We start from the raw sequence: 27,744 nt of genomic DNA, 5'->3' as shown, positions 1-27,744 counted from the left end.
AAGGTCATTGGTTCCAGGGCAGTAGTGATATTGTGTCACCATTACATATGTGCCTGCACACCTTAGATGGAGCAATATTCGACAGAGGGCATTAACCTTGACAGAAGGCGGTCATGCAGTGGAAACCTACGCATGTGCACCACGTGATGTGCTCTGGCAATCTACAGTGTAGGACTCACCTTAAAGTGGCCGAGCAGATGTCAGACGAAATATTGTGACAAGATGTTGACGTCATCAGGTTGTGAGTGCAAAACCTCATGAAATACTTATTTCTCCAGGGGAACATCAAGAATCACCTTTGTACCAGTTGTTTCCGAACAGAAAATACTATCTCAGTATCATTACGGTAACAGTGAGGTGTTGTTTCTCCAAGAAGTACACGATTTCTGTGGTTTCAACCATGGTTTGGTGCTTGTGACTGTGCAACAAATTTGGGAAACAGTGAGCCTGTGTTTCAGGCCGATAAAAATATAAGATATTTCAATAGGCTCACATACTCTTTTATCGTGTTTACGGTTTAATTGTATTTTTTGGAGAAGTGTATCATTGTAAACTACGAAGGAGTCCTCCTCTAGTTTTCTTGTTTTAAGTTTTTTATGCATTTTTTGAGGAGACAGACTACAAAAAAAAAAAGAAACCTTAACACCCCAAGACATAAAAAATGAGAATATTGACGCAATAAAAATGAAATTGTGTGTTGGATCAGGCAGGAACACCAGGACAGTATAGGTGTGTGTTTGTGTGTGTTTACCATTACGCCTTCCGTTATCTGTGTATTTACTGAGAGAACATGAAACTTCTTTTTCATTGTTGCAGGTCAGAATAACAGTTGTCTGCCCTCTTCTGTACCCTCAACATTGCTTTCAACTCACACTTCATCAGGCAATAGGCAACGAGACTTAAACCTATTCCCTGGGCCACCACTGCCACCAACTCAGCACAGCTACTGCCGTCCATCTGGTCCGACTTTTCCCAGCCTACAAGAATCTGTTGGTGCCAGCTCATCTGCTGCCACACCTCCAAGACCTTGCTTTCTGTCTGTCAGCCAGTTGGTGGAAGGAAGTGGTAGTGGAAAAATTGGGGCGACTCGGAACTCAAGGCGCCGCTCTCGTCGACCTCCGCCACCCTGGGTGTCTGGCTCGTCTGCCCCGGGGAACTTGTATCAGAATGTTTCACACTCCCAGCAGTCACTGGCTCAGCCATCAAGTAACAAAACAGTACAGCAACTATGTGGGCGCCAGCCCAGGCCACGAGTCATTCCGTCTACATCATCAGAGCTTGTGGACCTGGGCGGCCTCTTGGGTTCGCCGTTGCTCGCTGAAGATCAGCCCCCGACCAGTCAGCGCCCTTCCTCTCCGCCAACATCTGTCAACTCTCTGACAAATTTTAACCTCAGCACAATATTTCCTGAGATAGACAAGGTAAGTTGTTTCTTCTTCTTTTTTTAAAACCACTGACTTAATCCGTGGTACGTGTGTCTCACTTTCTCTTGTTTCATTTCCTGTTAGTTATACCTCTTTTTTTCACTGGTCGAGTGGTGAATTTGTTGATGGGAAGATTTGAGCAAGATTTCAAGTTTTTCCTGGTTGTATCTTTTTTTTTAAATGAAAGAGGTTTTGCTTTGCTAGTGCTTATACCAGGAAATTTCACATCATTTATTGGTGATTGAGGGTGACTAAGATTAAAAGGAAGATATAAACAATTCTGTATACTTTTAATTTGATTGAGAAATAAGATTCATTTAAACAACTTTGCGCCACATTTATGTAGAAAATTTTAAATGCAGGATGTTTTAAAAAGAATATACGTATTACAAAGTATTACATTGTCAGAACTATCGATTGGTGCACCACGGCTCATTTATTGAAGGAATAAATACATTGTCTAGTTTATATTCATTGCCACCAAATTTTCGGTTGTCTTCTGTTTGCTTGGTTACTATCACATTTTGCAAAAATGGCTACTGTGCAGCAGAAATAATTGTTTGTTCTCAAGTTTGCAATGTGTGATTCTGTGAATACAGTGCAACGATTTTTCACTTGAGATACCAAATTGTGATTGGATGGAACATTCTCAAATGGTATCAACAGTTTGTGGACACAGGACGTGTGCATAAAGGAAGGAAGGAGTCCTGACTACCCTCGTGTTTCCAGTGGAAATGTTGTATGAGTTGATACCGCTTTCCAATGTGGTCATGCAAAATCAACTATCCAACTACCACTCTGAAGACAATGTGATCAAGAAATTGAAATAATAAAACAAATAGCTATTGCAAATAGTTATAAAGCTCCATAGTGGACACCCTAAAACACTCAGTAATGGCAAAGCAATCACAACACAAAAAACAAAAATAAAATAACATCTTCGATGCAATCCACTTTCTAGGTAACATTTTGTATCAGATTGCCAATGTCTTCAAACAAAAAGGCATAAGCATATCCTTTACCACAGACAACAAGATTGGATGGAAGTAACCCCACAACACCAGCACATGAAACCCACTTCATCACACAGGTGTCTACTAAATTGAATGTTTGGACTGTGACTGCTTCTTCATAGGCCAGACAGGCAGATCATTTGAGATTAGATTCAAAGGACACATGGCAGCACTAAAAAAGAAAAAATACCACACATCAGCAATAGCTACCCACCTGCATGAAACAAAAACACCATGTTAACAACACAGGTATCAGCATCCTACACATCCAAATACAAGGCAGACAACTATACATCCTTGAAACACTGCAAATATACAAACACCAAACAAAACAACCTGAATCCATCTTAGAAGACAAAAATGACATTATTTATAATAGTATCATCACTGTTTTCAGCAACTGCGTATGTCATTAAAATTGCAAGGCACTCTCTCTCTCTCTCTCACTCTCTCTCACACACACACACACACACACACACACACCTTAATATTTACCATAAATATTTAGTTATATTACCATGAAAACTGCCTAGTGTACAAGAGATTGGCCTCATTCACAGATATATCATCACACCAACAGCTTGTACCCCTTGTCAGCTTGAAACTATGTACATCAACTACTGGCACAAATTGTACATCCATCTACATATTTTAAAGCTTTAACCAATGTATTACCCCAACCTTTGGGCAGTTGTTACATGTAACAGATTTAATCTTCAGACCCCTTGCTTTGTAAAGTTTGCTCTCATACAATCACTCTTTCCACCCTCTCTCTCCCTCTCACTTTCTCTCCCTCTCCCTCTGCCTCCAGACTTTCATATGTGTCATGAATCCCAACCAAAAATTGTTATTTGTGTATAATTTTACCACTGTAGCCAATATTAATATTGTACTCAAAGTTTGTAACATTTCACCTGATTGAAGTTTAAGCTATTTTAACTTGTCAAAATCAGAGTTTTACACCACCTGAAGTATTTATTCCGACACATGTATTACACCTCCAACTCCTTTAAAATTTATTCTATAATAATGTTGTTACGATGTATATTCTTTGTACTATTTGATAATGTTTTCTCTTCTGCTATACGATCCTTGCAGCCAATAGCTTCCAGACGCTATATTTGTTTACAGAATATGACAATGTACACATGATGTGTTACGACAGTGAAAGGAACCTGTGACCACTGGAGACAGTGCCACAAGTTCCTGCAAAAAATTGTAACACAACACACACAAATTTTCTACTAACAAATGTAAATCCACCTGATGGTGGACATTTAAACCTTTGAAACGCATCGTGGAGATAAATAAACAGTCACTGGTTACAGCAAACTTGTTGTTTCCGTTAACTGTTTCAGTTAAAATCAACGTGATTGGGAGTTACAACAGCCTACCACATCAAGTTGGGTGTTTTGAGATGTCATTTGGTTATGAAGCTGTAGAAGTTACAGCTGTTACAGGCACTCAATCATGATGGCAATGCAAACATAAGGCACTTTCTGATGAGCTTCAGAGTGGTATTGTCAATAACAACAGCTTTGCTTTGTGCATTGTGTTCAGTGATTGAAGCTAGTTTTCACCTTAGTGGGAAAGTAAATAAATACAATGTTCAAATTTGGGGCCCACAAAATCCACATGTACGAAATTCACCCAAAGTCAGAATGTTTTGTATGAAATCCCAATCTCTTGTTTATGGCCTTCTTTCTTTGATGGAAACATGGTTGAAGTCCAGCAGTCTACTATGTTACAAAATTGGTTCTTTCTGAGGATAAATGAGGACAATTCATTTTTCAACAAGGCAAGGCATCCCATCACTGGGGTCGCCAAGTGCACGAATATCTTAGTGAAACCCTGCTGAGCCTTGGATTAGTCATCAAACAGCCAGTGACTTAGTAGCATGTATCAGCTGGCTTCTGCAGGCACCAGATTGGATGCTCTGTGACATCTAGCTGTGGGGTTTCATTAAGGACGATTGTTATGCACCAACAATACAACAGAATCTAAAAGAGTTAAAGAACAAGATTTGTACTGCCATAACATCAGTGATGACGGACATGCTTACACAAGTACGGGAGGAGTTCGAGTATTGATGTGATATTATGTGTGTCACTGGTGGAGTATATTGAACAGCTGTAATCTAAATTTGACAGTTTCATAAATGTGTGCCCCAAATTGCTTAGTTGTATGTCTTACAGTTTAATAAATGTATGTGCTTGAAACTCATATATTCTCTGTGAAACATCCTGTATATACTTTGAAATAATATTTGCACTAAGAAAACTCAAACTAGATCTAATGGTATTGTAGCTCGGATACATGTAGTGACTGATTCTAGTTTTGTAATCGAAGACAGTCGATGTTCAGAAAGAAGCACTGTGCCACATTTGCTTTACCGTGGTAGAGACATGATGTCATTTTTAACTATGAAGATGAAGTTTACGATGTCTTTCTAGAAATAATTGGATCAATTTTCTGCACAACTGTATGGTGTCAATTCACAATTTATTCGTGAGTATGTTAGAAATCCACAGAACTTATGTATTGCAGAATAAGCTGTATAAGCAAAAGTTAAATAATATACAATATTTATACCCAGAGTGCTGAACTGGCATGAAACGAAAGGCTCAAACTGTGCTGGAAAGTACATGACATACATTGTTATAATTTTAATCACAAACTGTGGTTTGCCTTTCTTTTTTGTTATCCATACAGAACACTCATTTTTACTGTACCTGAGATAGCTTCATGATTGGTCCTTTTCTCACTTACTATTTGTTTTGAGCTTCCAGGTCCGCTGTAGGTGTTGAGGTGGTTTCCCAGTAGTACCATAATACGATGTTTGCTCCCATTCATAGTCACGACTGTACACTAGAGTGATTAGCGAACTTAACTGTAAGAGTTGAATCTTGCCCCTTGACAGTATTTTACTAACTGCGAACACATACACTATTGAATGTAGGAAAAATTACAAAGTTGTCTATTTTTCACCGGTAGCAAAGATATCATCAACTAAAAAAAGGTAAAAGATGGACCATCTAAAATGAAAATAGACATATAAATAGTCAAGTAGTATGAGCTGGGAAAAGGGATATCCTGTAAGTCTGTCGTACCAACATGATAGCCATTCTGTAAGCCACCATCTTGGATACAACTCGTAATTTTCAAATGGAATGGGCCATGTGACAGATCATATAGAGAATTACAAGAGAGAAACAATGGTACCTTTCTTTTGACTACAGCTTTATTCATTGTCAAGTTATGTCACATTTTGCACAGAATAGGGTCGTCTCTCCTCCTTATTCCGTAGCATTTACATTCCAATGCATTCTTCACAATAGCTCTGTCTGGCTTTTTGAATGCGTGCCACATCCATCTCCATTTTCTCTTATGTATATGATCTTCTGTGTGTGCCTGTTGTTTTTTTTAAGTATCTCCACCAATAAACATCACGATGAAGGCAGAGGAGCTGATGTGAGTGGTGCAGCGAAATAGTGCAGAAACCAGTCATGCAGGGTGTACGTGACCTGTAGTATGGGCACACCCATTTACAGAAATGTGTCCCCAATGGCCTGCCAGTTGGCCGTGCAGTTCTATGGGCTTCAGTCTGGAACCGCGTGACTGCTACGGTCATAGGTTTGAATCCTGCCTCGGGCATGGTTGTGTGTAATGTCCTTAGGTTAGTTAGGTTTAAGTAGTTCTAAGTTCTAGGCGACTGATGACCACAGATGTTAAGTCCCATAGTGCTCAGAGCCATTTGAACCATTTTGTCCCCAATGGCGGCTGAATGGGCCAGTGCTTATGCTGAGTTCAACCAATGTGGACCTCGCCAGGCGCCTTGTGCTGAGAGTTGTTGCAGAGTATTCAGTTATTAGCCATCCATGCCAGTCTGTGCTTAGTTCATCCCTGTGCGTATCTCCACATGGTCTTGGACTTCTGTTTTCGTGTAGATTGACTCACACAGCCAAGTTTTGTTTCGTTGCACAACATTCTGTTCCCTGGTTGATCTGAGCCACCATTGGCCTGTTAAGTACACGCACCAACAGTGTAATGTAGTGGCATTGTCATGCTTTTGCAGATACTAAAGAGATGACAAGGACGGGATGTTTGTTTTTTGTTTCCCAATGAACCACCATGGGTCCAGCATTTCTGAATGCTGGCTGTAACAGTTGTGGCTATGAAAGGAACATCAGGAATGGATGCAGGGGCTGATGAGTTAGAATGTGGATTTGCTTTGCACCCGTTCCCTGCCAGTGATGGGACAGGTGCCTGTTGTGCAGTTTTCTTTCCTGGGCCCACAACTTTTTGCCAGTTTGAATGAGCCTACAGGAAGATGGGAGAACTACACACGCCTATTCTTGCTGCACTGTCACGTAAGGCATATCATCGATCCAGTGGTAAAGTCCGCTTTGTTGTTGTCCAAAAGTGTGGGTTTGTATGAAGTTGTCCAAATGTAGAAGCCCTCCACTGAGCATCAGAAACTACCCAATTTGATGGTAATGTATTGAAAATTCTGTTTGAGAATAATGAATTATTTAGGAATAAAGGAGTTTGAATTATTTAGGAATAAAGGAGTTGACTCACTGAAAGGCAGAAATGCTGTGTCATTGACAGGTATACAGACAAAAGATAGACCTTTGATTTGCTACTTTTGGAATGAAATTCCTTTCTCAAGCTGTAGGAGAAACACTCTCTCTCTCTCTCTCTCTCTCTCTCTCTCTCTCTCACTCACACACTTGCACATGCCTCACCCGACATTGTGCTCAGTTGACTGCCACCCCCTTCCTGGCCCACGATGAGTGTACTGAGGTGGGGGTGCAGGGTGTGGTAGGTTGAGGGATAAAGAGAGGGGCATAATCCGTATCACTTCAGGTGGTGGGGGGGGGGGGGGGGGGGGGAGGTGTTATCATCATAGTCTCGGATGATACTGAATTTGTTAAAATTCAGGAATAAGTAAGAAAAACGTATTTTTTTGATTTCTCGTAAAATATTCCTGCCCCAGGATACAGGCCTTCAAAGATGACACTGCGAACAGCATTTTGAAGATTCTAGTTCAGAAATTTTTTTAAAATGATGTATCTCTGCAACAGTTCTAGATATTTTGTTAAGAGTTTTTTTATTTGAAAAAGAATTGCTTTATGATTACAATGGTACTCTCCATTTGGACATATCTGTCATAATTCTTTTACTGCTGCTTTTTGAATTTTTTTAAAAATATATATAAAAAGAAACTTCCACATGGGAAAAATATATTAAAAACAAAGATTCCAAGACTTACCAAGCGGGAAAGTGCCGGTAGACAGGCACAATAAAATAACACACAAACACACACACAAAATTACGAGCTTTCGCAACCGGCGGTTGCTTCGTCAGGAAAGAGGGAAGGAGAGGGAAAGACGAAAGTATGTGGGTTTTAAGGCAGAGGGTAAGGAGCCATTCCAATCCCGGGAGCGGAAAGACTTACCTTAGGGGGAAAAAAGGATAGGTATATACTCGCCACACGCACACACACATATCCATCCATACATATACAGACACAAGCATACATATTTAAAGGCAAAGAGTTTGGGCAGAGATGTCAGTCGAGGCGGAAGTGCACAAGCAAAGATGATGTTGAATGACAGGTGAGGTATGAGCGGCGGCAACTTGAAATTAGCGGAGACTGAGGCCTGGTGGATAACGAGAATAGAGGATGTATTGAAGGGCAAGTTCCCATCTCCGGAGTTCGGATAGGTTGGTGTTGGTGGGAAGTATCCAGGTAACTCGGATGGTGTAACACTGTGCCAAGATGTGCTGGCCGTGCACCAAGGCATGTTTAGCCACAGGGTGATCCTCATTACCAACAAACACTGTCTGCCTGTGTCCATTCATGCGAATGGACAGTTTGTTGCTGGTCATTCCCACATAGAAAGCATCACAGTGTAGGCAGGTCAGTTGGTAAATCACATGGGTGCTTTCACACATGGCTTTGCCTTTGATCGTGTACACCTTCCTGGTTACAGGACTGGAGTAGGTGGTGGTGGGAGGGTGCATAGGACAGGTTTTACACCGGGGGCGGTTACAAGGGTAGGAGCCAGAGGGTAGGGAAGGTGGTTTGGGGATTTCATAGGGATGAACCAAGAGGTTACGAAGGTTAGGTGGATGGCGGAAAGACACTCTTGGTGGAGTGGGGAGGATTTCATGAAGGATGGATCTTATTTCGGGGCAGGATTATAGGAAGTTGTATCCCTGCTGGAGAGCCACATTCAGAGTCTGATCCAGTCCCGGGAAGTATCCTGTCACAAGTGGGGCACTTTTGGGGTTCTTCTGTGAGAGGTTCTGGGTCTGAGGGGATGAGAAAGTGGCTCTGGTTATTTGCCTCTGTACCAGGTCGGGAGGGTAGTTGCGGGATGCGAAAGCTGTTTTCAGGTTTTTGGTGTAATGGTTCAGGGATTCAGGACTGGAGCAGATTCGTTTGCCACGAAGGCCTAGAATGTAGGGAAGGGACCGTTTGATATGGAATGGGCGGCAGCTGTCATAATGGAGGTACTGTTGCTTGTTGGTGGGTTTGATGTGGACGGATGTGTGAAGCTGGCCATTGGACAGATGGCGGTCAACGTCAAGGAAAGTGGCATGGGATTTGGAGTACGACCAGGTGAATCTGATGGAACCAAAGGAGTTGAGGTTGGAGAGGAAATTCTGTAGTTGTTCTTCACTGTGAGTCCAGATCATGAAGATGTCATCAATAAATCGGTACCAAACTTTGGGTTGGCAGGCTTGGGTAACCAAGAAGCCTTCCTCTAAGTGACTCATAAATAGGTTGGCATACAAGGGGGCCATCCTGGTACCCATGGCTGTTCCCTTTAATTGTTGGTATGTCTCGCCTCCAAAAGTGAAGAAGTTGTAGGTCAGGATGAAGCTGGCTAAGGTGATGAGGAAAGAGGTTTTAGGTAGGGTGGCAGGTGATTGGCGTGAAAGGAAGTGCTGCATTGCAGTGAGGCCCTGGACGTGTGGGATATTTGTGTATAGGGAAGTGGCATCAATGGTTACAAGGATTGTTTCCGGGGGTAACAGACTGGGTAAGGATTTCAGGCGTTCGAGAAAGTGGTTGGTGTCTTTGATGAAGGATGGGAGATTGCATGTAATGGGTTGAAGGTGTTGATCTACGTAGGCAGAGATACGTTCTGTGGGGGCTTGGTAACCAGCTACAATGGGGCAGCCGGGATGTTTGGGTTTGTGAATTTTAGGAAGTAGGTAGAAGGTAGGAGTGGAGGTGTCGGCGGGGTCAGGAGTTTGATGGAGTCAGGTGAAAGGTTTTGTAGGGGGCCTAAGGTTGTGAGGATTCCTTGAAGCTCCGCCTGGACATCAGGAATGGGATTACCTTTGCATACTTTGTATGTAGAATTGTCTGAAAGCTGACGCAGTCCCTCAGCCACATACTCCCGACGATCAAGTACCACGGTCGTGGAACCCTTGTCAGCCGGAAGAATGATGATGGATCGATCAGCTTTCAGATCACGGATTGCCTGGGCTTCGGCTGTGGTGATGTTGGGAATAGGATTAAGGTTTTTCAAGAAAGATTGAGAGGCAAGGCTGGAAGTGAGAAATTCCTGGAAGTTTTGGAGAGGGTGATTTTGAGGAAGAGGAGGTGGGTCCCGCTGTGATGGAGGACGGAACTGTTCCAGGCAGGGTTCAATTTGGATAGTGCCTTGGGGAGTTGGATCATTAGGAGTGGGATCAGGATTATTTTTCTTCATGGCAAAGTGATATTTCCAGCAGAGACTACGAGTGTAGGACAGTAAATCTTTGACAAGGGCAGTTTGGTTGAATCTGGGAGTGTGGGGAGCCATCTGTGAGCTAGCTAGGGATGCAGGTAGAGGAGGCAGGTGGCACACGACGGCTTGCAATTTCACAGACTAGGGCATGAGACAACAGCACTCAACTAACTGATACAAATTGGGCAGAGGTACTGGGACAGGGAATGGCGCACAAACACACACACACAAACACACACACACACACACACACACACACACACACACAGGGGGGTGGAGGGGACAGCGAGTTAGCTTAGGTTTAGGCCAAGGAGGTTACAGGAGTGAAGGATGTGCTGTGAGGATAACTCCCAGTAGCGCAGCTCTGAAAAGCTAATGGTGGTTGGGAGGATCCAGATGGCACGGGTTGTGAAGCAGCCATTGAAATCTCGCATGTTGTGCTCTGCTGCATGTTGTGCCACTGTCTCGGCCATCTTGTTTTTGGCAACAGTTCGGTGGTGGCCATTCATTCTGGTTGACAGCTGGTTGGTTGTCGTACCAATGTAAAATGCTGTGCAATGGTTGCAGCAGAGATGGTTTGTAACATAGTTGATTTCACTGGTGGCCTGGCCTCTGATGGGTCGTGATGAGCCTGAGACAGTACTGAAGTAGGAGGTGCTGGGTGGATGGGTAGGGCAGGTCTTACATCTGGGTCTTCCGCAAGGTTATGATCCCCGTGGCAGGGGATTGGAGGTGGGAGTGGCATAGGGATGGACTAGAATGTTGTGGAGTTTGTCTGGGTGACAGAACACACTTTGGGTGGGGATAGAAGGATCTGGATAGGATGTCCCTTATCTCAGGGCATGATGATAGATAATCAAAGTCCTGATGAAGGACGTGGTTCAGTCGTCCCAGTCCTGTGTGTATTGGCTGATTAGGGGGCGCTTCTTGGGATGAATGCGAGGATCAGGTGTGTGTGAGGATATGTCATGGGAGATGTGTTTGTGTATTAGGTTGGAGGGGGGGGGGGGGGGGGGGGCGTTGTTGACTGTCTGCGAATTCCTTTGTGAGGCCTTTAACAAACTGGGTGAGGGACTTCTCATCGCTGCAAGTGCATCTGCACATTTTGTTTTGAGTGCTAGTGATATTTGTGGCTACCACATTGTGATTAAGCGAGAAATGAAGTACAAGAATTTTTGGCAAACACACTCAAGCATCTGCAGTTCGGTATACAGTTTGCATAGAGATTACTGCTGTGTTGCCGAAGGGAAGTTTTAATTTGCAAGTTTCTCCACTAGCTTTTGAGCATAATATCTATATTTTCTACTTTATATGCTTCATACTGCCATCTTGGACAACAGCAGTCAGTTGTTGTTGCATGATGGCCTCATCAACTGAAAACAAATTAACAATGTGAGTGGACATTCATAATTTGGATTTGCAGTCTTAATATACAATTTTTAATTTTTGACACTATAAACAATTACAAATATAATTTTTGATTAAAAGGACTGATTTACTTTGCTTGCAGTTATTTTACATTCTGTCCAGTACTATTTTATTTTGTTTCCACTAAGTAAATGGCCATACCATCTTTGCAGATTTCATTGAGATTCATGCTGTTGCGTCATGACTTTTATGGATTACAGCAGCAGCAACAGCAGCAGCAGCAGTCAGCAGCAGGATACTCAAAGTCTACGACTATGGTGCCTGACACTCACCAACGAGAATTTCCACATCCGCCATCAACATTTGGCAATGTTTTGATGTCACCTGCTCAAATATGTCGAATGCAATGGCCTTAATCTTGTGTTCCCTAAAGACTGCGGGTCTGAGGAATAAGCTGTGTGATCTGAATTGCTGCTTGTGAGCAGGTAAGTGGCTTACAGGAAGTTTTTGCAAGGACGAAAGACTTTTAATTGTGTTTTGACTTTCCAAATTTGTTTTTTGAATATACAACAGAACACATTTTTTTGTTTGCTTTCTGTAAATGGAATTATCATGTGGAGGAATTATGAAGTAAAACACACATAGCTTCTGCTCATTTACACACACACACACACACACACACACACACACACACACACACACACACACACAGGTCCTAAGTCCCGAGAGCGGCCAGTTCCCGGATTGTCCGACCGTTTCCCACTTTGGCCAGGAGATGTGGCCAAGATCAGATTACTCGTAACGTAACAACGTAAATGCTACTTTGGCTGGACATTTCGCACAATGGCAGGGAATCTCTAGCCAAAGTTCAATGTGATGGTGCAACAATGTGCACTAGGCAGACCGTCTTTGGCTTGCAGTATTAAGTGTGTGGCTATCAGCATTAAGTGTGCTGTGCACATGGTAGCTGCTGCTTCTCGGAGAACACCCTACCTTTGAGACTGCGACAAATAAGCTTAATTGTGAATACTGTGGTGACTCCTGGTAGCTATATTCTATTATACTAAACTACACTACACAGTAGAGCCCTGTTTATCCAACCTGAACTGGCCATTGTCTGGTCAGATGGGCAGGAAAGACAAATGACATGGAAAGTGATAAAATGAATTAATTTTACGATTTTTTACTGCTTCCTTTTTCTATGCTGATCATTTTTTGTTAAATGATAGGTCAGGTGACCGGTATCCATCTGTGTTTGTATTTGTGACTTTTACATGCTTTCTGATATTTTCCTCTATATGTGGTAAATCAGCAACTGATCATAATTATTTGGCCTGTAGGCGTATCCCATGAAACAGTACATCGATTGCAGTTATTTGTATTATTCTTTCGTTGGCTGTCTTATGGCTACTTCAAACGGAAGTAATCAGCAGGGTGAATTTGCTATACATGTAAATGCAAAACCAACATTTGATGTGAAAAGCAAGGTCTATCACTTTTGAATACCCTGCTTCAATAAAAAGCAAAAATGTCACCAAAGAAGTCTTTACACTGTGTCTGCCCCCTGCGAGTACGGGGGTAAGAATAGGCCCGCGGTATTCCTGCCTGTCGTAAGAGGCGACTAAAAGGAGTCCCAACCTTTTCGGCCTTATATGATGGTCCCCTTTCGGGTTTGACCTCCATCTTTCTAAATTGTTCTGAAGAGCGAGCCAATTGGGGAAGGGCGCCTTACATGGTGCACTGTATCTGTTGTGCATTGAGACCTTTAGCTGGCTTTCTCGTCGTTGCAATGGTGTCCCGCTTGTTCTCCATCTCTTCGGCGAGGATACGTCCCTGGGTGCGATTACCATGCTGCACTGTGCAGTGTTGCTTTTCGCTGCGACGACGACCTTATACATTTTTGCACCTAAGATCCAGCACGGTAGTCAGTCCGTTGTGGTGGGGCCGCCACGTACCCTGTTGGTTGTAGCCTCCTGACAACACAGGGATCGCTCTACTGATGCCTGAGCCATTTACTCCCCATGTATGCCAAGGAGTAGATGCCCATCTCCCTGGGGCATCAGGACTCCCGGCAATGGCAATCCTGCCAGGTGGCTCTTGCTGTGGCTGGGTGGCGCCCGTGGGGAGGGCCCTTGGTTGGAGTAGGTGGCATCAGGGCGGATATCCTGCAGTAAAGCGTGGTATCATCTCAGCTGGTGGCCAGCCACCAGCAGTCTCTAAGCGTACAAGGGCTCATTTTAAAGCTAACGTTTATGACCCCAAATCGTTCCCATTCCTGGCCACACCATGGGAGGAACGAAAGGCAATGAATGATAGTGACATGTATTCGCCCAGGTATCTCGTCTGTACCAGAGCTGATGGGGAATCCTTTGTATCCATGAAGCCTCAGTTGCTTGTAGAGCATTTGGAGGACAAATTTGGGGAGGTGGAGGGCTTGTCTAAAATGCGCTCTGGGTCAGTTTTGATAAAAACAGCATCCTCGGCCCAGTCACGCAGGTTGCTTGCTTGTGACAAGTTGGGGGATGTTAACATTACCATCACTCCACATAAGAGTTTAAATATGATCCAGGGTGTTATTTTTCATAGGGACCTACTTCTGCAGTCTGATGACGAGCTGCGCACCAACTTAGAGCATAGAGGTGTTCATTTCGTCCGGCGCGTTCGTCAGGGTCTGAGGGACAATCAGGTTGCTACCGGTGTCTTCATCTTGGCCTTCGAGGGTGATACATTACCGGAGAAGGTCAAGGTGATGGTCTACAGTTGTGACGTCAAGCCCTATATCCCTCCCGCGATGCGGTGCTTTAAGTGCTGGAAGTTCGGCCATATGTCTTCCCGCTGTACTTCCAGCCTCACATGTCGAGATTGCGGACACCCATCTCATCCCGATACTCCATGTGCTCCGCCTTCCATCTGTGTCAACTGTGGAGAGCCTCATTCACCTTGCTCGCCAGACTGCAGGATCTTACAGAAAGAATGCAAAATCATGGAATATAAGACCCTGGACCGACTGTCTTACACTGAGGCTAAGCGGAAATTTGAACGGCTACATCCCGTGCGCATGATGTCATCTTATGCCTCCACTGTCACTCCTGCTCCAGCTCCTTTAGCTTCACCACAGACAGTTAGCTCTCAGCGTCAGAGGACCTCACCCGCCCCCTTGACGATGGGGGTCCCTTCTCTAGCTGTTGCTCCCACACCATCTACCTCGGGAGCAGCACCCACTAAACCACCGGGGACACCAGTCCCCACTTCTAAGCCGGAGAAGCGTAAGTCTTCTTCGGCTTCTCTCACTCGGAAGGGATCCCTTGGGTCACTCCCTTCACAGGTTCCTACCAGCGGCACAGCAGACGCCAACCAGTGGCTGAAGAAGCCACAGGTCGCTGGTCGTCGAGCTTCGCGATCATCTTCGGTTCCGGAGACTGACACCAATCAGCCCTCTCAACGACGGCAACCAAAGGAAGAGCGAGAGAAAATGACATTGAAGCCTCGTAAGACCAAGGCACCTGCGGTGGCTCCTACTCAACCGCTACCTACAAGCTCTGCGTCTGAGGATGAGATGGAGATTCTTGTGTCCGCTGAGGACCTCGATCTCGCCGGTCCCTCAGACGCAATGGATAGAATTTGCACGGGTGCTCCATCAGAGGCAGCAGGTGACCCAGCGGCGTAATCTGCCTTCTCAGTCCTGTCACGCCTTTCTCAGCCATGGACAACACCATCCTCCAGTGGAACTGCAGCGGTTTCTTCCACCATCTAGCTGGGCTCCGCCAACTTATCAGCCTACACCCTTTCCTATGCATTGCTCTGCAGGAAACTTGGTTTCCGGCAATGCGAACCCCCGCCCTCCGTGGCTATCGGGGTTATTATAAGAACTGGGCAGCTCATGAAAGGGTGTCTGGTGGCATCTGCATCTATGACCTGAACTCTCTTTACAGCGAGTCTGTCACTCTCCAAACACCTTTAGAGGGTGTTGCTGTTCGGGTGTGGATGCCACAGGCTGTTACCGTCTGCAGTCTTTACCTGCCACCAGATGGTGATGTCGCGCAGCATGTCCTGGCTGCTCTGATATCCCAATTGCCGCCACCTTTCTTGTTCCTGGGTGACTTTAACGCCCATAACCATCTGTGGGGTGGGTCAGTGGCAACAGGTCGAGGCGCCATCGTCGAGCATTTATTGGCGCAGCTTGGTCTCTCGATATTAAATGATGGTGCCTTCACACACTACAGTGTGGCACATGGCACATACTCCGCCATTGACCTTTCGATCTATAGCCCTAGCCTCTTACCGTCTGTCCAATGGAGAGTGCATGACGATCTGTGTGATAGTGACCACTTTCCGATCTTTCTATTACTGTCACAGCATCAGTCTTCTGGGCGCCTTAGCAGATGGGCTATGAATCAGGCTGACTGGGACTTGTTCTCCTCCACTGCCGCTATTGAGCCTCTCTCTAACAATGACATTGATGCCGTGGTTCAATCGGTCACCACCGGCATCGTTACTGCCGCCGAATCTGCCATTCCCCGTTCTTCTGGGTCCCCTCGGCGGCGGACTGTGCCTTGGTGGTCGCCTGAGATCGCTGAAGTGATTAAAGCTCGCCGGCGGGCACTCCAGTGTCACAAGCGACATCCCTCAATCGACCACCTTATCACCTTCAAACGGCTGTGTGCGCGAGCCCGCCGCATTATCCGCCAACGCAAGCAGGAGTGCTGGGAGCGGTATGTGTCCACCATTGGCCTCCATGTCACTCCATCACAGGTCTGGGCCAAGATTCACCGCCTCTATGGCTATCGGACCCCTGTCAGTATCCCTGAGCTCTCACTGAATGGAGTGGTTTGTACTGACTCCGACGTCATTGCAAACCGCTTGGCAGAGCACTTTGCTCTGAATTCCACTTCTGCCAACTACCCCTTGGGCTTCCGCTCCATTAAAGAGCGGATAGAATGTCGGAGTCTTTCTTTTCGCACCCACCATCCTGAATTGTACAATGTTCCATTCAGTGAGTGGGGATTTCGCAGTGCCCTAGCTGCTTGTCCTGATACCGCTCCTGGGCCAGGTAGCATCCACTCTCAGATGCTGAAACACCTTTCAGTGGACTGCCAGTGACGCCTCCTCGACCTTTACAACCGTATTTGATTCGAGGGTGAGTTTCTGTCGCAATGGCGGGAAAGTCTTGTTGTCCCCATTCTGAAACCAGGGAAGAACCCTTTGGAGGTGGAGAGCTACCGTCCTATTAGCCTCATCAACGTTCTTTGCAAGTTGCTTGAACGGATGGTGAGCGGGCGCTTGAATTGGGTACTGGAGTCTCGGGGTCTTCTGGCTCCATCTCAGGGTGGGTTCTGTAAAGGCCGCTCCGCCTCTGACTATCTGGTGAGCCTGGAGTCAGCCATCCGTACTGCCTTTGCCGGCCGTCAGCATCTTGTCGCTGTCTTTTTCGACATGCAGAAGGCGTATGATACGACATGGCGTCATCACATCCTTTCTACGCTTCATGGATGGGGTCTTCGGGGCCCTCTGCCGATCTATATCCGCAATTTTCTCTTGTATCGTACCTTCCGCGTAATGTCGCGGCCTCATATAGTTCCTCCCTAGTCCAGGAGAACAGTGTGCCACCGGGTTCTGTTCTAAGTGTCTGCCTGTTTTTAATAGCCATTAACGGGCTCGCTGCGGCCATGGGAAATTCTGTCTCCGCTTTCCTGTATGCTGACGACTTCTGCCTTTACTACAGCTCTATTGGCATTGCAGCTGCTGAACGACAGCTACAGGGCGCAATCCTTAAGGCGGAGTCTTGGGCTGTAGCGCATGGTTTTCAGTTTTCGGCAGCCAAGACCTGCGTTATGCATTTCTGCCGGCGACGCACAGTTCACCCGGAGCCGTGGCTTTATCTTGACGGCGAACTTCTTCCAGTGGTAGAGTCACATAGGTTTTTGGGGGTGGTTTTTGATGCCCGGTTGACTTGGCTGCCTGATATTCGGCAGCTTAAACAGGCGTGTTGGCGGCATCTAAATGCTATGTGATGCCTGAGCCACACCAGGTGGTGCACCGACCGATCTACTCTCCTACGGCTTTACCAGGCGTTAATCCAGTCCCGTCTGGACTATGGGAGTCTGGCTTATGGCTCAGCATCCCCATCTGCGTTGCAGGTACTGGACCCAATACTACACAGCGGAATACAACTTGCCACTGGTGCCTTCCGGACCAGCCCTGTGGACAGCATACTAGTGGAGGCAGGTGTCCCTCCCCTGCGGTTACGACGCCAACGTTTGCTGGCTGCTTATGCTGCCCACGTTTTTAGCTTGCCTGGGCATCCCAACTATCGTCTCCTGTTCCTGCAATCGGTCATGCATCTGCCAGAACGTCTACCTCGGTCAGGTTGTACGATCGCGGTCCGAGTCAAAGAGCTTCTTTCCGGGCTTAGGGTTGAGCTTCTTTCCGGGCTTAGGGTTCTCACTGTTCCACCTCCTTTCCGGGCCACATTGCATACACCCCCATGGTGTGTTCCTCGCCCTTTCCTTCGGCTCGACTTGGCACAGGGCTCGAAGGACCTTGTCCCTCCAGAGGCCTTCCGACGCCGCTTTTATTCCAGTGTTTCCCTCGTTCTCATCTGGTGATGGCTATCCAGGAGTCCCTGTGTGCTCTTGCGCACTGCGGCCACTCTGTGGTCTTCGTGTGGACCCCAGGCCATGTTGGGATTCCCGGCAATGAGAATGTTGACCGCCTGGCGAAAGAGGCCACCAGTACACCATCTCTGGACATTGGCCTCCCGGAGACAGATTTGCGAGTGTTCCTACGCAGCAAAATTCTGGACCTTTGAGACACTGAATGGCGCACCCTGCCTTCACGAAACAAACTTTGGGCCATCAAGGAGGCTACCGGTGTGTGGCGCTCCTCCTTGCGGACCTCTCGCAAGGAGTCTGTTGTCCTCTGCCGGCTGCGCATTGGGCACACATGGCTGACGCACGGCCACCTATTGCGACGTGAGGACCCACCTTTATGTCGCTGCGGTTTCGTTTTGACAGTGGTCCACATTTTATTGGACTGTCCACTTTTACCTGTGCTCAGGCAGTCGTTCGCACTGTCTGACACACTCCCTGCGCTTTTAACAGATGACTCTGCTATGGCTGACTTAGTTTTACATTTTATTCGGTCAGGGGGTTTTTATCGTTTAATCTGAGTGTTTCTGTTTCATTTTATTGTATTGTGTTGATTCTGGCCTTTGGCCTACAATTTTAAACTGAGTTTTTAATGTGTTCTCTGTGGTTGGCTTTTCCTTTTTTTATCCATCTGGTCAGCCAACCACCGCCACACTCTGTGTGGTTTTACTGTGTTTTGTCTGTTCTTTGTCTGAGTATTTCTTGTCCTGTGTCGCCTGCCATCTTTCCTGTTGTTCGTTTTTCTTCTCTTTAGGAGGTTTTATTTTTTTTTTGGAAAAAGGGACCGATGACCGTAGCAGTCTGGTCCCTTTAACCCCCCAAAAACCAACCTTTACACTGTGTCTCTGCTTATGCAAGGCTTGTCAGACTAAGTTGTCTAATCTCCAGAAAAGCTTAGTTTCCAAAACTGTGATATTTAAACAATCAAGATCAAGGCAGGCAGATGTGATAGACCTGCAAAGTAACCCTGACAATGAGTACAAATTTATATTCAGTTACCAGTATCATTAAACCATGTTTATATTATTGCAGTCGCTGAAAGGAAAATAACAGAAGAAGCTGTGTACCAGCTACTTGAGATCTTCACCGCTGTAGGTTCTCCAAGTGCGCATCAGTCAGATAACAAGAGAGAATTTCGAACTAAGTTATAAATGGACTAAAGAACATGTAACCTGAATTGAGACTAGTACACTGAAAATCAAACAATGGAATATCCAGGACAGAATGTAACAATATTAGAGAAGGAAAGTTGCTACTCACCATACAGCGGAGATGTTGAGTTGCAGATAGGCACAACAAAAAGATTCTCACAATTATAGCTTTCGACCATTAAGGCCTTTGTCAACAAGACACACACACACACACACACACACAGACACAACTGCAGTCTCAGAAAACTGAAACCACACTGGGTTGGGTTGTTTGGGGGAAGAGACCAAACAGCGAGGTCAGCGGTCTCATCGGATTAGGGAAGGACAGGGAAGGAAGTTGGCTGTGCCCCTTCAGAGGAACCATCCTGGCATTTGCCTGGAGAGATTTAGGGAAATCACAGAAAACCTAAATGAGGATGGCCGGACGCAGGATTGAACCCTTGTCCTCCCGAATGCGAGTCCAGTGTGATAACCACTGCGCCACCTCGCTCGCTCGGTAAAGCACACTGGTTTCAGCTGCCTGAGACTGCAGTTGTGTGTGCGAGTTGTGGGTTTTGTGTGTGTGTGTGTGTGTGTGTGTGTGTGTGTGTGTGTGTGTGTGTCTGTGTCTGTGTCTATTGTTGACTAAGACCCTAATGGCCAAAAGCTATAATTGTGAGAATCTTTTTGTTGAGCCTATATGAGACTCAGCATGCGACTCAGCATCTCCGCTACATGGTGAGTAGCAACTTTCGTTCTCTAATATTAGTTCACAGAAAATCTAGATGTAGCCAAAGCCATGGTTCTAAGGAAATCAGCAGCCAGAATGTTCAGAATATGATGATGACATGGATGCAGACAAAGGAATCAACACATTTCACTGAGTGTCTCCAATTTATTCAGATGGTGAAAAACTGTTCTTTTCATCAAGACATTCCACAGTTGCCATATGAGGGCATGTTTGGCTGCAAAGCAAAAGTGAGTCAGTACGACAAATCACCCAGAGAAGTTGTGGATAACATAATGACACAAAGACCTTGAGGATGTTGAACAAGAATTGGAGGTTGCTATAAATGGGAGACTGCCCCCATAATTTAAGCTGCTGCCATGTTGATGGAACCATCAAATTCGGCAGACCAATTGTCTGAGAATAATAGTGGAGAAGTATTGTGTGTGGTTTGTCCAAACTGGGTGTAGCGCAGTCCATTGTTGTATATCCTGAAGCAACAGTGTCCGTGCAATTTGTGCATAAGTAACAAAGCAGGTGAAGAGTATGGAGAGAAAAGTACTTGCTGACTATTTCAAAACAAACAAGATATCAGGAAAAAGAAGTCCGGAGCTCATGCCAGTTTGCAAACAAAAGGTGCAAAAATGATTAAAAATTAAGATGCAAAATTCCCACCATCCTGGAGACATTGTTCACGCCCATACAGCAGATGTTGACAGACATGGTGATCCCAGAAGTGTACTTGTTGTTGTCATGAATGTTGGGGTTGCTTTCTGCAAGCTAGGAACAAAGAATGGTGTTCTAAAGCGACTGTATTGCGGAAGTGAGTTTTCCAGGCTGCATGAGAAACTGTCCATGCTGGAATCCACAGCTAGAGAAGGAAAATGGTACAAACCATCTCTTCTTCACAATCACTAACTGGCACTCTAAACAATTGTGCTAGTAAGTGTGTAACAAATTGTTGCAAATGTAGAAATCAGAAACTGTTGAACAATTCCAGTGTCATAAAAGTTTATCTTCTGCTAATAAATGATGACAAATTATAGTAAATAAGATTGATTAAAATTAATGGATAGTATAAAGTTTTGACAGTGTGCAATTGCAGATGTCATGTAAGTTCATATTGTTATATAAGTAATGACAGATTGTAATAAGTGAGACTGATAAAATGAATAGCTTGGTAAAAGGTTTGAAATTATGCAGCCTTACAGCCTCCTCAGATAGGCTCAGTTCTTTTCTTTCAACTTTGGCTGATTGGTCTATGCCATTTCGTGATTTGACTGACCCAATCCTATTATACTGAATTGTTCTGTAGAGGTCATTAAAAAAATGTACCATATTCTGATAGAAAATAGTGCTGGTTGAAACTAGAAAAAACCCTATAAACATATTTCCTGAAAGAAATAGTTGTAGAAATGTGGGCTATTTTACTTGTTAGAGAACATATTCAAAGAAGGACAGCGTGAATAGTCTCATGTTTGTTTGACTCTTGGGAGAACATGCTCAAAAACCGAATTGGTAGACAGTTGAAGATAGGTGCCAACTGTACTGTGAAAGCCTACTTACAAAGTTTTGAGAACTGGAACTGAGTGATGAATTTAGAAATATACTTCATCGGCTCCATATTACTCCCATAGGGACTGCGAAAAGAAGATTTGACTAATAGACTAATTCTGTTACGCCCAGAGGCACCTAAGCAGTCACCCTTCCCACACCCTTCTGTGATTGGCATGGGAAGCAGATGTTGTGAATGGTTGTTACTCACTAGTGTGTGCTGTCTTCCTGTTGATATTTATTGCTCATTTATTGTTGGTGGGTTGTCTTTTGAACTTAGTCCTCTGACTTAATGGAGTTGTCAGACACAGCTCTTAACTATCTCCTGCATGAGCCATTCTGTAATATCACTCTGATGTTGAACAGGATTAGTGATTCTGCAGAGTGTGAACAATGTAAACATTGAAGCTGAGTCGAATTATTCTGCGCGAGAAATGACAGATGTGGTACTTTGCTACTTAGTTAGTGGCCTTAATTGGGAGGTATGTGTTGTGTACTTCAAGTGACATCCTTGATACATGTAGCGTAGGTTGTTGCAGGGTCTTGCAGACACAGGGTAAATCACAGCAAGGTCAAGAGATTGTGGTAGACTTTACAGAGTTCGCATGCCAGATATCAGCGTATGCGATGTGAAGGGTGTAATAAGTTATGATCATTAAAAAAAAAAAAGTGCAAAGAATTGAAGCTGACGAAGGCATAAACCATACTCTTGAATGTTCAGTTCTGCCTGAGCATTTATTTTATTCACATTACTTATCTGTGTGCGAGCTCTCGGACCACCAGACCATCTTGCTAGATTATAGTCCTTCCAGTTGTTTCTAAAACAGTTCATAACTTGGATTTTAGATGCCATTTGTGGTGGGATTCACACAAAGTGGGGTAATAAATTACCACAGTAACTGTGAGTGAGCAGATGCGAATCCTCAAATGGTTGTGGAAGTAAGGGTGAGAGACACAAAGGGCTATATGTTTTTTTCAGACAAATGAGCAGGGGCTGTTTATCACAGATTTCTAAGCAAGACATTACTCACACTAAGTAGAAGGTTATCCTTGCAGACAGACAGTGCACATGATTTAAGCATGGTAGGGCTCCACCTCATTTTATATGTCTCAAATGACAGTACCTAACACAGATGTTTCATGAACAATGGGTTGGTGAAGGAGATCCAGTAACGTTACCTACCTTTTCATTTGAGCTTGATCTCTTAGACTTCTTGCTGTGGCCCTCAGGGGCTCAGCATTTGTTTGCTGAATACGGGCCTGGCGACCTCGGGGTTCCTGAGCTGGGGACTGGTAAGCACGGCCAATCTCCTGTCACTGTAAGCTCTGGGCACACTTCAGCAACCACTGTGTGGCACGATGCTGGAATGTTGTGTGTCTCAGAGAATGGGGATCTTGGCTTGACCAACCGGACCATGAGGACACCATAAACCTATATATTTTAAAAAAAAAAAAAAAAAAAAAAAAAAAAAAAAAAAAAAAAAAACTCAGTCTCAAGGTATGCTGCACGCTGAGGAGATGCATTGCTGTTGAAATGGAACAGTCATTAACTGGTGACCTCTGGAGAGCCTGCTGCACCTCAGTTGTACACGGCTCACTCAGGCACATGGGGCTCTGTCTGAGTAGACCCTTACTTCCCTAGCTGCTCATGGGATCGAAATGGATCCTCCGAAATCTTCCTTTCCTCCTCCCAGCGGAAAGGGTGGGCCACTGGAAGGTTCTAACACCTAGTCTATCAAGAGGGCTAGTGTAGTCAGTCCCCCTGATTCTGGAGCTTCTCTGACAAGTCCAGTCTCTAGTAACAGAATGGATGTTGGTCCTCAGAATGTGTTTCTCGTAGTGAAGCAGAAACAGAAGGGGGTAATTTTGAGAAGGTTTCACTCTTTTATATACAAAGGAGTTTGCAGGGGATATGTGGCTCCTTAAAACTGGTGAAGTGCTTGTGCAGTGGGACCATGCTAGTGGAAACTTCCAATTCCCAGCAAGCAGCTAACCTCTAAACTGCTAAATGCCTTGGGGTATATGCCATAGACACTGAACTGCACAGCACCTTGAATTATAGCAAAGGTGTTGTGACATGCCGAGATCAAGTTGATGTTCCCAAGGAGGAATTGCAACGTGAGTGGGCTCCAGAAGGTGTGGTTGACGTGCAACATATCATGAAGAGAGTCCATGGCAATCTTATCAAATTTGACTCCTTTATCCTGACCTTCAGTTGCACGAAACTTCCTGAGCATGTTCCTTTGCCTTATTCTGAGGCCTTATTTCCCAACCCCAATGTGTTGTTTTAAATGCCAGCATTTTGGGCATACAACCACCTTAGGGTGTAAATGCGAAGCAACTTGTGGCAACTGCAGTAAGGCTGCTCATGAAGGAGTTGGTTGCTCGTCTCCAGCCAAATGTAGCAATTTTCTGGAAACCACCGTGTTTGGAGGAGGGACTACTGTATCTTTTAGAGGAATGCAAAGTCCAGGAAATAAAACCAACCAATCATATCCCTTATGGTGAGGCCAAAAAGATCAAGTCCATGCAGCCTCCCACATTTGCTACATTTTTTGCGTCAGTGGTTCAGAAGCCTACTCCAAAAGCAGATGCCTCTACAAGATGGAGGTGACGAGTGTTGGCACTAAAACCTGCAGATATCAGTGCACTCGCAAGGCAGCAAGGGTTTCAGAGCCTGTAGCCTCCACTCGAACGGCAGATAAAGGTACAGTGGCCAACTTGAGCCAGCCCCTGGTGCCTCCAACAGTTCAGGCTGTTCAGAAACCCAGCACGGCCATTACCACTCCCACATTGGCTCCACCAAAGCCCACCAAACCGCAAAAAGCTCCTATAAAGCAGCAACAGCAGGTAAAATCACATGGTAAACAGTGTGACCGTGTTTAAGTAATTTTATCTGATGCTTCGCCTGACTCTTCCCCAGAGTTGATGAAGTGTGAGGTATGTGTGGGGCAATCATCTTGCCCCATGACCACCCCTCCACCTGCTGCAGTCTCCCCACCCTGTCAGAAAGACAGGATGAAGGTGCTACCTGTCATAGATGACTCCAATACTTCATTGGACCTTGCAGGGATTTGGGATGCATATGGAGGAACTTTGTCTACTATCTCAGGGTAGACCACTGAGTCTGTGTCTCCAGGAGACTTATCTCCATCCATCATATGCCCCTGAGCTACGAGGCTGTGCACTCCGCAAAAAGGACAATCTGCGTGGGGAGAGAGCTAGAGGGGGTATGGATATTTTTGTCAGGATGGACTACCACTCCTTGCCTCTCTCACTTACGGCTTTACAAGCTGTTGCTGTATCCGTGCATGTGTGTCATCCATTGACAATATGTTCCCTTTACTTGCCCCCACATGATGCACTTGATGAAGAGGCCCTCATCGACCTTATTACACAGCTCCCCCACCTGTTCATCATATGTGGAAATTTTAATGCACACATTGTGCTTTAGGGCTCTGCAATTATCTATCCCAGGGGTAGAGCAATTAAGAGGCTTCTCCTGTCATCCCGTGCATACTTGCTAAATGCGGGAAAGAGCACTCACTCCTGCACAGCAACTGGGTCGTTCTCTGCCATTGATCTCTCACTTTGTTCTCCAGCTCTTCCCCACAGTGCTCAATAGGAAGTGGTCAGTGACTTGCACAGAAGTGATCACTTCCCGATGGACACTTTATAGCCAGTTGACCCAGTTCGAACACTGTGTGAATGTCGAGGTGTGGGTGGATCATAGTACCAAAATGGTCCACCACACTGCTGCAGCATCCATTCCACAGTCTATGGGCCAACAGAAGAGGCAACCAGTCCCTTGGTGGAGTGCCGAATGCTGCTTTGCAGTCGGGACCAGGTGTGCAGCTCTGCGTAGGTTCCAGTGTCAGCCAACTGCCGAGAATCTTGCAGCCTTTCAGGTAGCGAGGGCAAAGTGTTGCCGAATTATTCAAGAGAGCAAGAAGAGGTCATGGCAACAGTTGCTGGACACCATTAATCGATCCACCAAAAGTTCCATTGTGTGGGAGAGGAGGGAGGTGCCCCATGGCTGCTGTAATGAATAACGGCACTCTCCACATGGATCTATAAGACATTTCCAAGAGTATGGCAGTGTATTTTGCCACAGTTACTGCAACAGCCAGTCAGGATCCCGGTTTTCAGTGCCATGGAGCAGTTTCCGAGAGGTGTAGTTGGGACTTCCAGTCCACCTCTAATGAAGTTTACAACTGCTCATTCTCCATGTGAGAGCTGGATTCTGCATTGTCTGCAGCTCGTGACACATTCCATGGTCACGACAGGATCCATTACAGTATGCTATGGCACCTCACAATGCACAACAAAGATATCCTCCTTGCACTTTTTAATGCCATTTGGGCGTCGCTTTCCTGACTCGTGGGGTGAGGCTGTTTTAATTCCTTTTTTAAAACCTGGGAAAGACCTCACATGCCCAAGTAGTTACCATAGTGTTGCTCTCACTAATTGCATGGGAAAGACCTTGGAGCAGATGGTTAACCACCGCCTTGTCTAGGTTTAGAATCCTGGCAACTCCTTAGTCGCTTTCAGTGGAGGTTCAGGAGGTTTTGTTCCACCGTTAATAACCTTGCTCTCCTGGAGGCAGCTATATAACAAGCTTTCCTATGCAGGCATCGCCTTCTAGGTGTATTTTTTGACATCAAGAAGGCCTACCTACTTGGAGGCATCTCATCCTGGAACAGCTTCACAACTGGGGTTTTCATGGTTGTCTTCCCATTTTTATGAAGTTCTTACTCTCGCCACGATATTTTAGGTACCGAGTTGGTGATGTCCTGTCTGATCACTTTGAGCAGGAGAACGGTGTCCCTCAAGATAACGTTTTAAGCATGACTGTCTTTGCCGTAGCTATTAATAGCATTACGTCCATAGTGAAAATGTCCTGTCCTTCATTTTTTATTTATGGATGTTTTCTCTGTGTTTTGCTCTTCTTCAAGAATCACACGTCAGTTGCAACTCACTCTTAGACGTTTGAATTAATGGGCACAGAAGAGTGGTTTTAAGTTTTCCGCCGAGATGTCCGTGTGTGTTCTTTTTCAGCGATCTCGTTCGATTTTAATCTTCCCTGAGTTGGGGACGAGGGACACTGTCCTTAATTTTAAAGACACAGTGAGATTTCTTGGGCTCATTTTTGACTCTTAAGCTTACGTAGTTACCATATCATAGAGACCTGAAACAACTGTCAATTAAGGTTTTAAGTATTTTAAAATGTCTTAGCCACAGTACAAGGGGAGCAGACAGGACTTGTGTGCTCCAGTTTTACAGGGTATTTGTGTAATCTCGGCTCATTTATGGATGCACGGTGTATGAGTCTTTAAAGATGTTGGATATGATGCACCATGAAGGTATTCAGTTGGCCACTGGGGCATTCAGAACAAGCCCCATACCAAGCTTGTGTGCAGAGGCTGGTGAATCGCCACATCATATGAGGTGACATCTACTTATGGTGAACCAGGCGTATAAAACTATGTCCACACCATACGCACCTGCATGCCATATAGTTGCTCAGCTTCCACTGGCACAGCTTTTTCATAACCAGCAACGAGCAAGGAGGCCCTATGGGATTCATGCACTGGATTGCCTTTTCGAGATGGATATGGCTGGTCTTAATGTTTTACGTCGTGGTTGGAGCAGGTTTCCACCTTGGCTCCTCTGAAGACCCAGACTTATTTTAGATTTGACTAATTTTAAGAAAGATATTACACATTACATTCCATTCTCTGTTTTTTAACATTTTAGATATGCATCACAGTTTCACAATAATTTACGCTGATAGCTCCAAACAAAGGAATTCCCGTGGGTGTTCTGCAGTGTTTCCTGATCATGTCACCAGGATTCGCCTGCCTGATGAATATGCCATTTTTGCAGTGGAGCTCCACGTGATCTTGAAGGCACTAGAGCAGAATTGGGGAGAAGAGGAGTTTGTGGCACAACTTGACTAGAAGAAGGGATTGGTTTGTTGGACATGTTCTGAGACATCGAGGGATCACCAATTTAATATTGGAGGGTAAAAATCGTAGAGGGGGACCAAGAGATGAATACACCAAACATATTCAGAAGGATGTAAGCTGCAGTAGGTACTGGGAGATGAAGAAGCTTGCACAGGATAGAG

The 27,744-nt window shown here is 45.2% G+C and overlaps 1 protein-coding gene across 3 annotated transcripts in view; it reads left to right on the top strand.

The window, feature by feature from the left end:
• The window catches only part of LOC126354604 (nuclear pore complex protein DDB_G0274915-like), a 128,279-nt gene that overhangs the window by 62,276 nt on the left and 38,259 nt on the right, over positions 1–27,744 (top strand). For 2 of the 3 annotated variants that reach the window (XM_050004357.1, XM_050004356.1), the window contains exons 6-7: positions 817–1,421; positions 11,817–12,041. In XM_050004357.1, the coding sequence (XP_049860314.1) occupies positions 817–1,421; positions 11,817–11,972 (761 nt within the window). In that variant the 3' untranslated portion in view covers positions 11,973–12,041. The remainder of the gene's footprint in view (positions 1–816; positions 1,422–11,816; positions 12,042–27,744) is intronic. The other variant, XM_050004358.1, reaches the window with a different exon arrangement.

This window comes from Schistocerca gregaria, chromosome 3, assembly GCF_023897955.1.
Source record: "Schistocerca gregaria isolate iqSchGreg1 chromosome 3, iqSchGreg1.2, whole genome shotgun sequence".
Taxonomy (NCBI): domain Eukaryota; kingdom Metazoa; phylum Arthropoda; class Insecta; order Orthoptera; family Acrididae; genus Schistocerca; species Schistocerca gregaria.
Note: the sequence above shows the minus strand (reverse complement) of the source record. Positions and strands in the feature narration are given on the sequence as shown.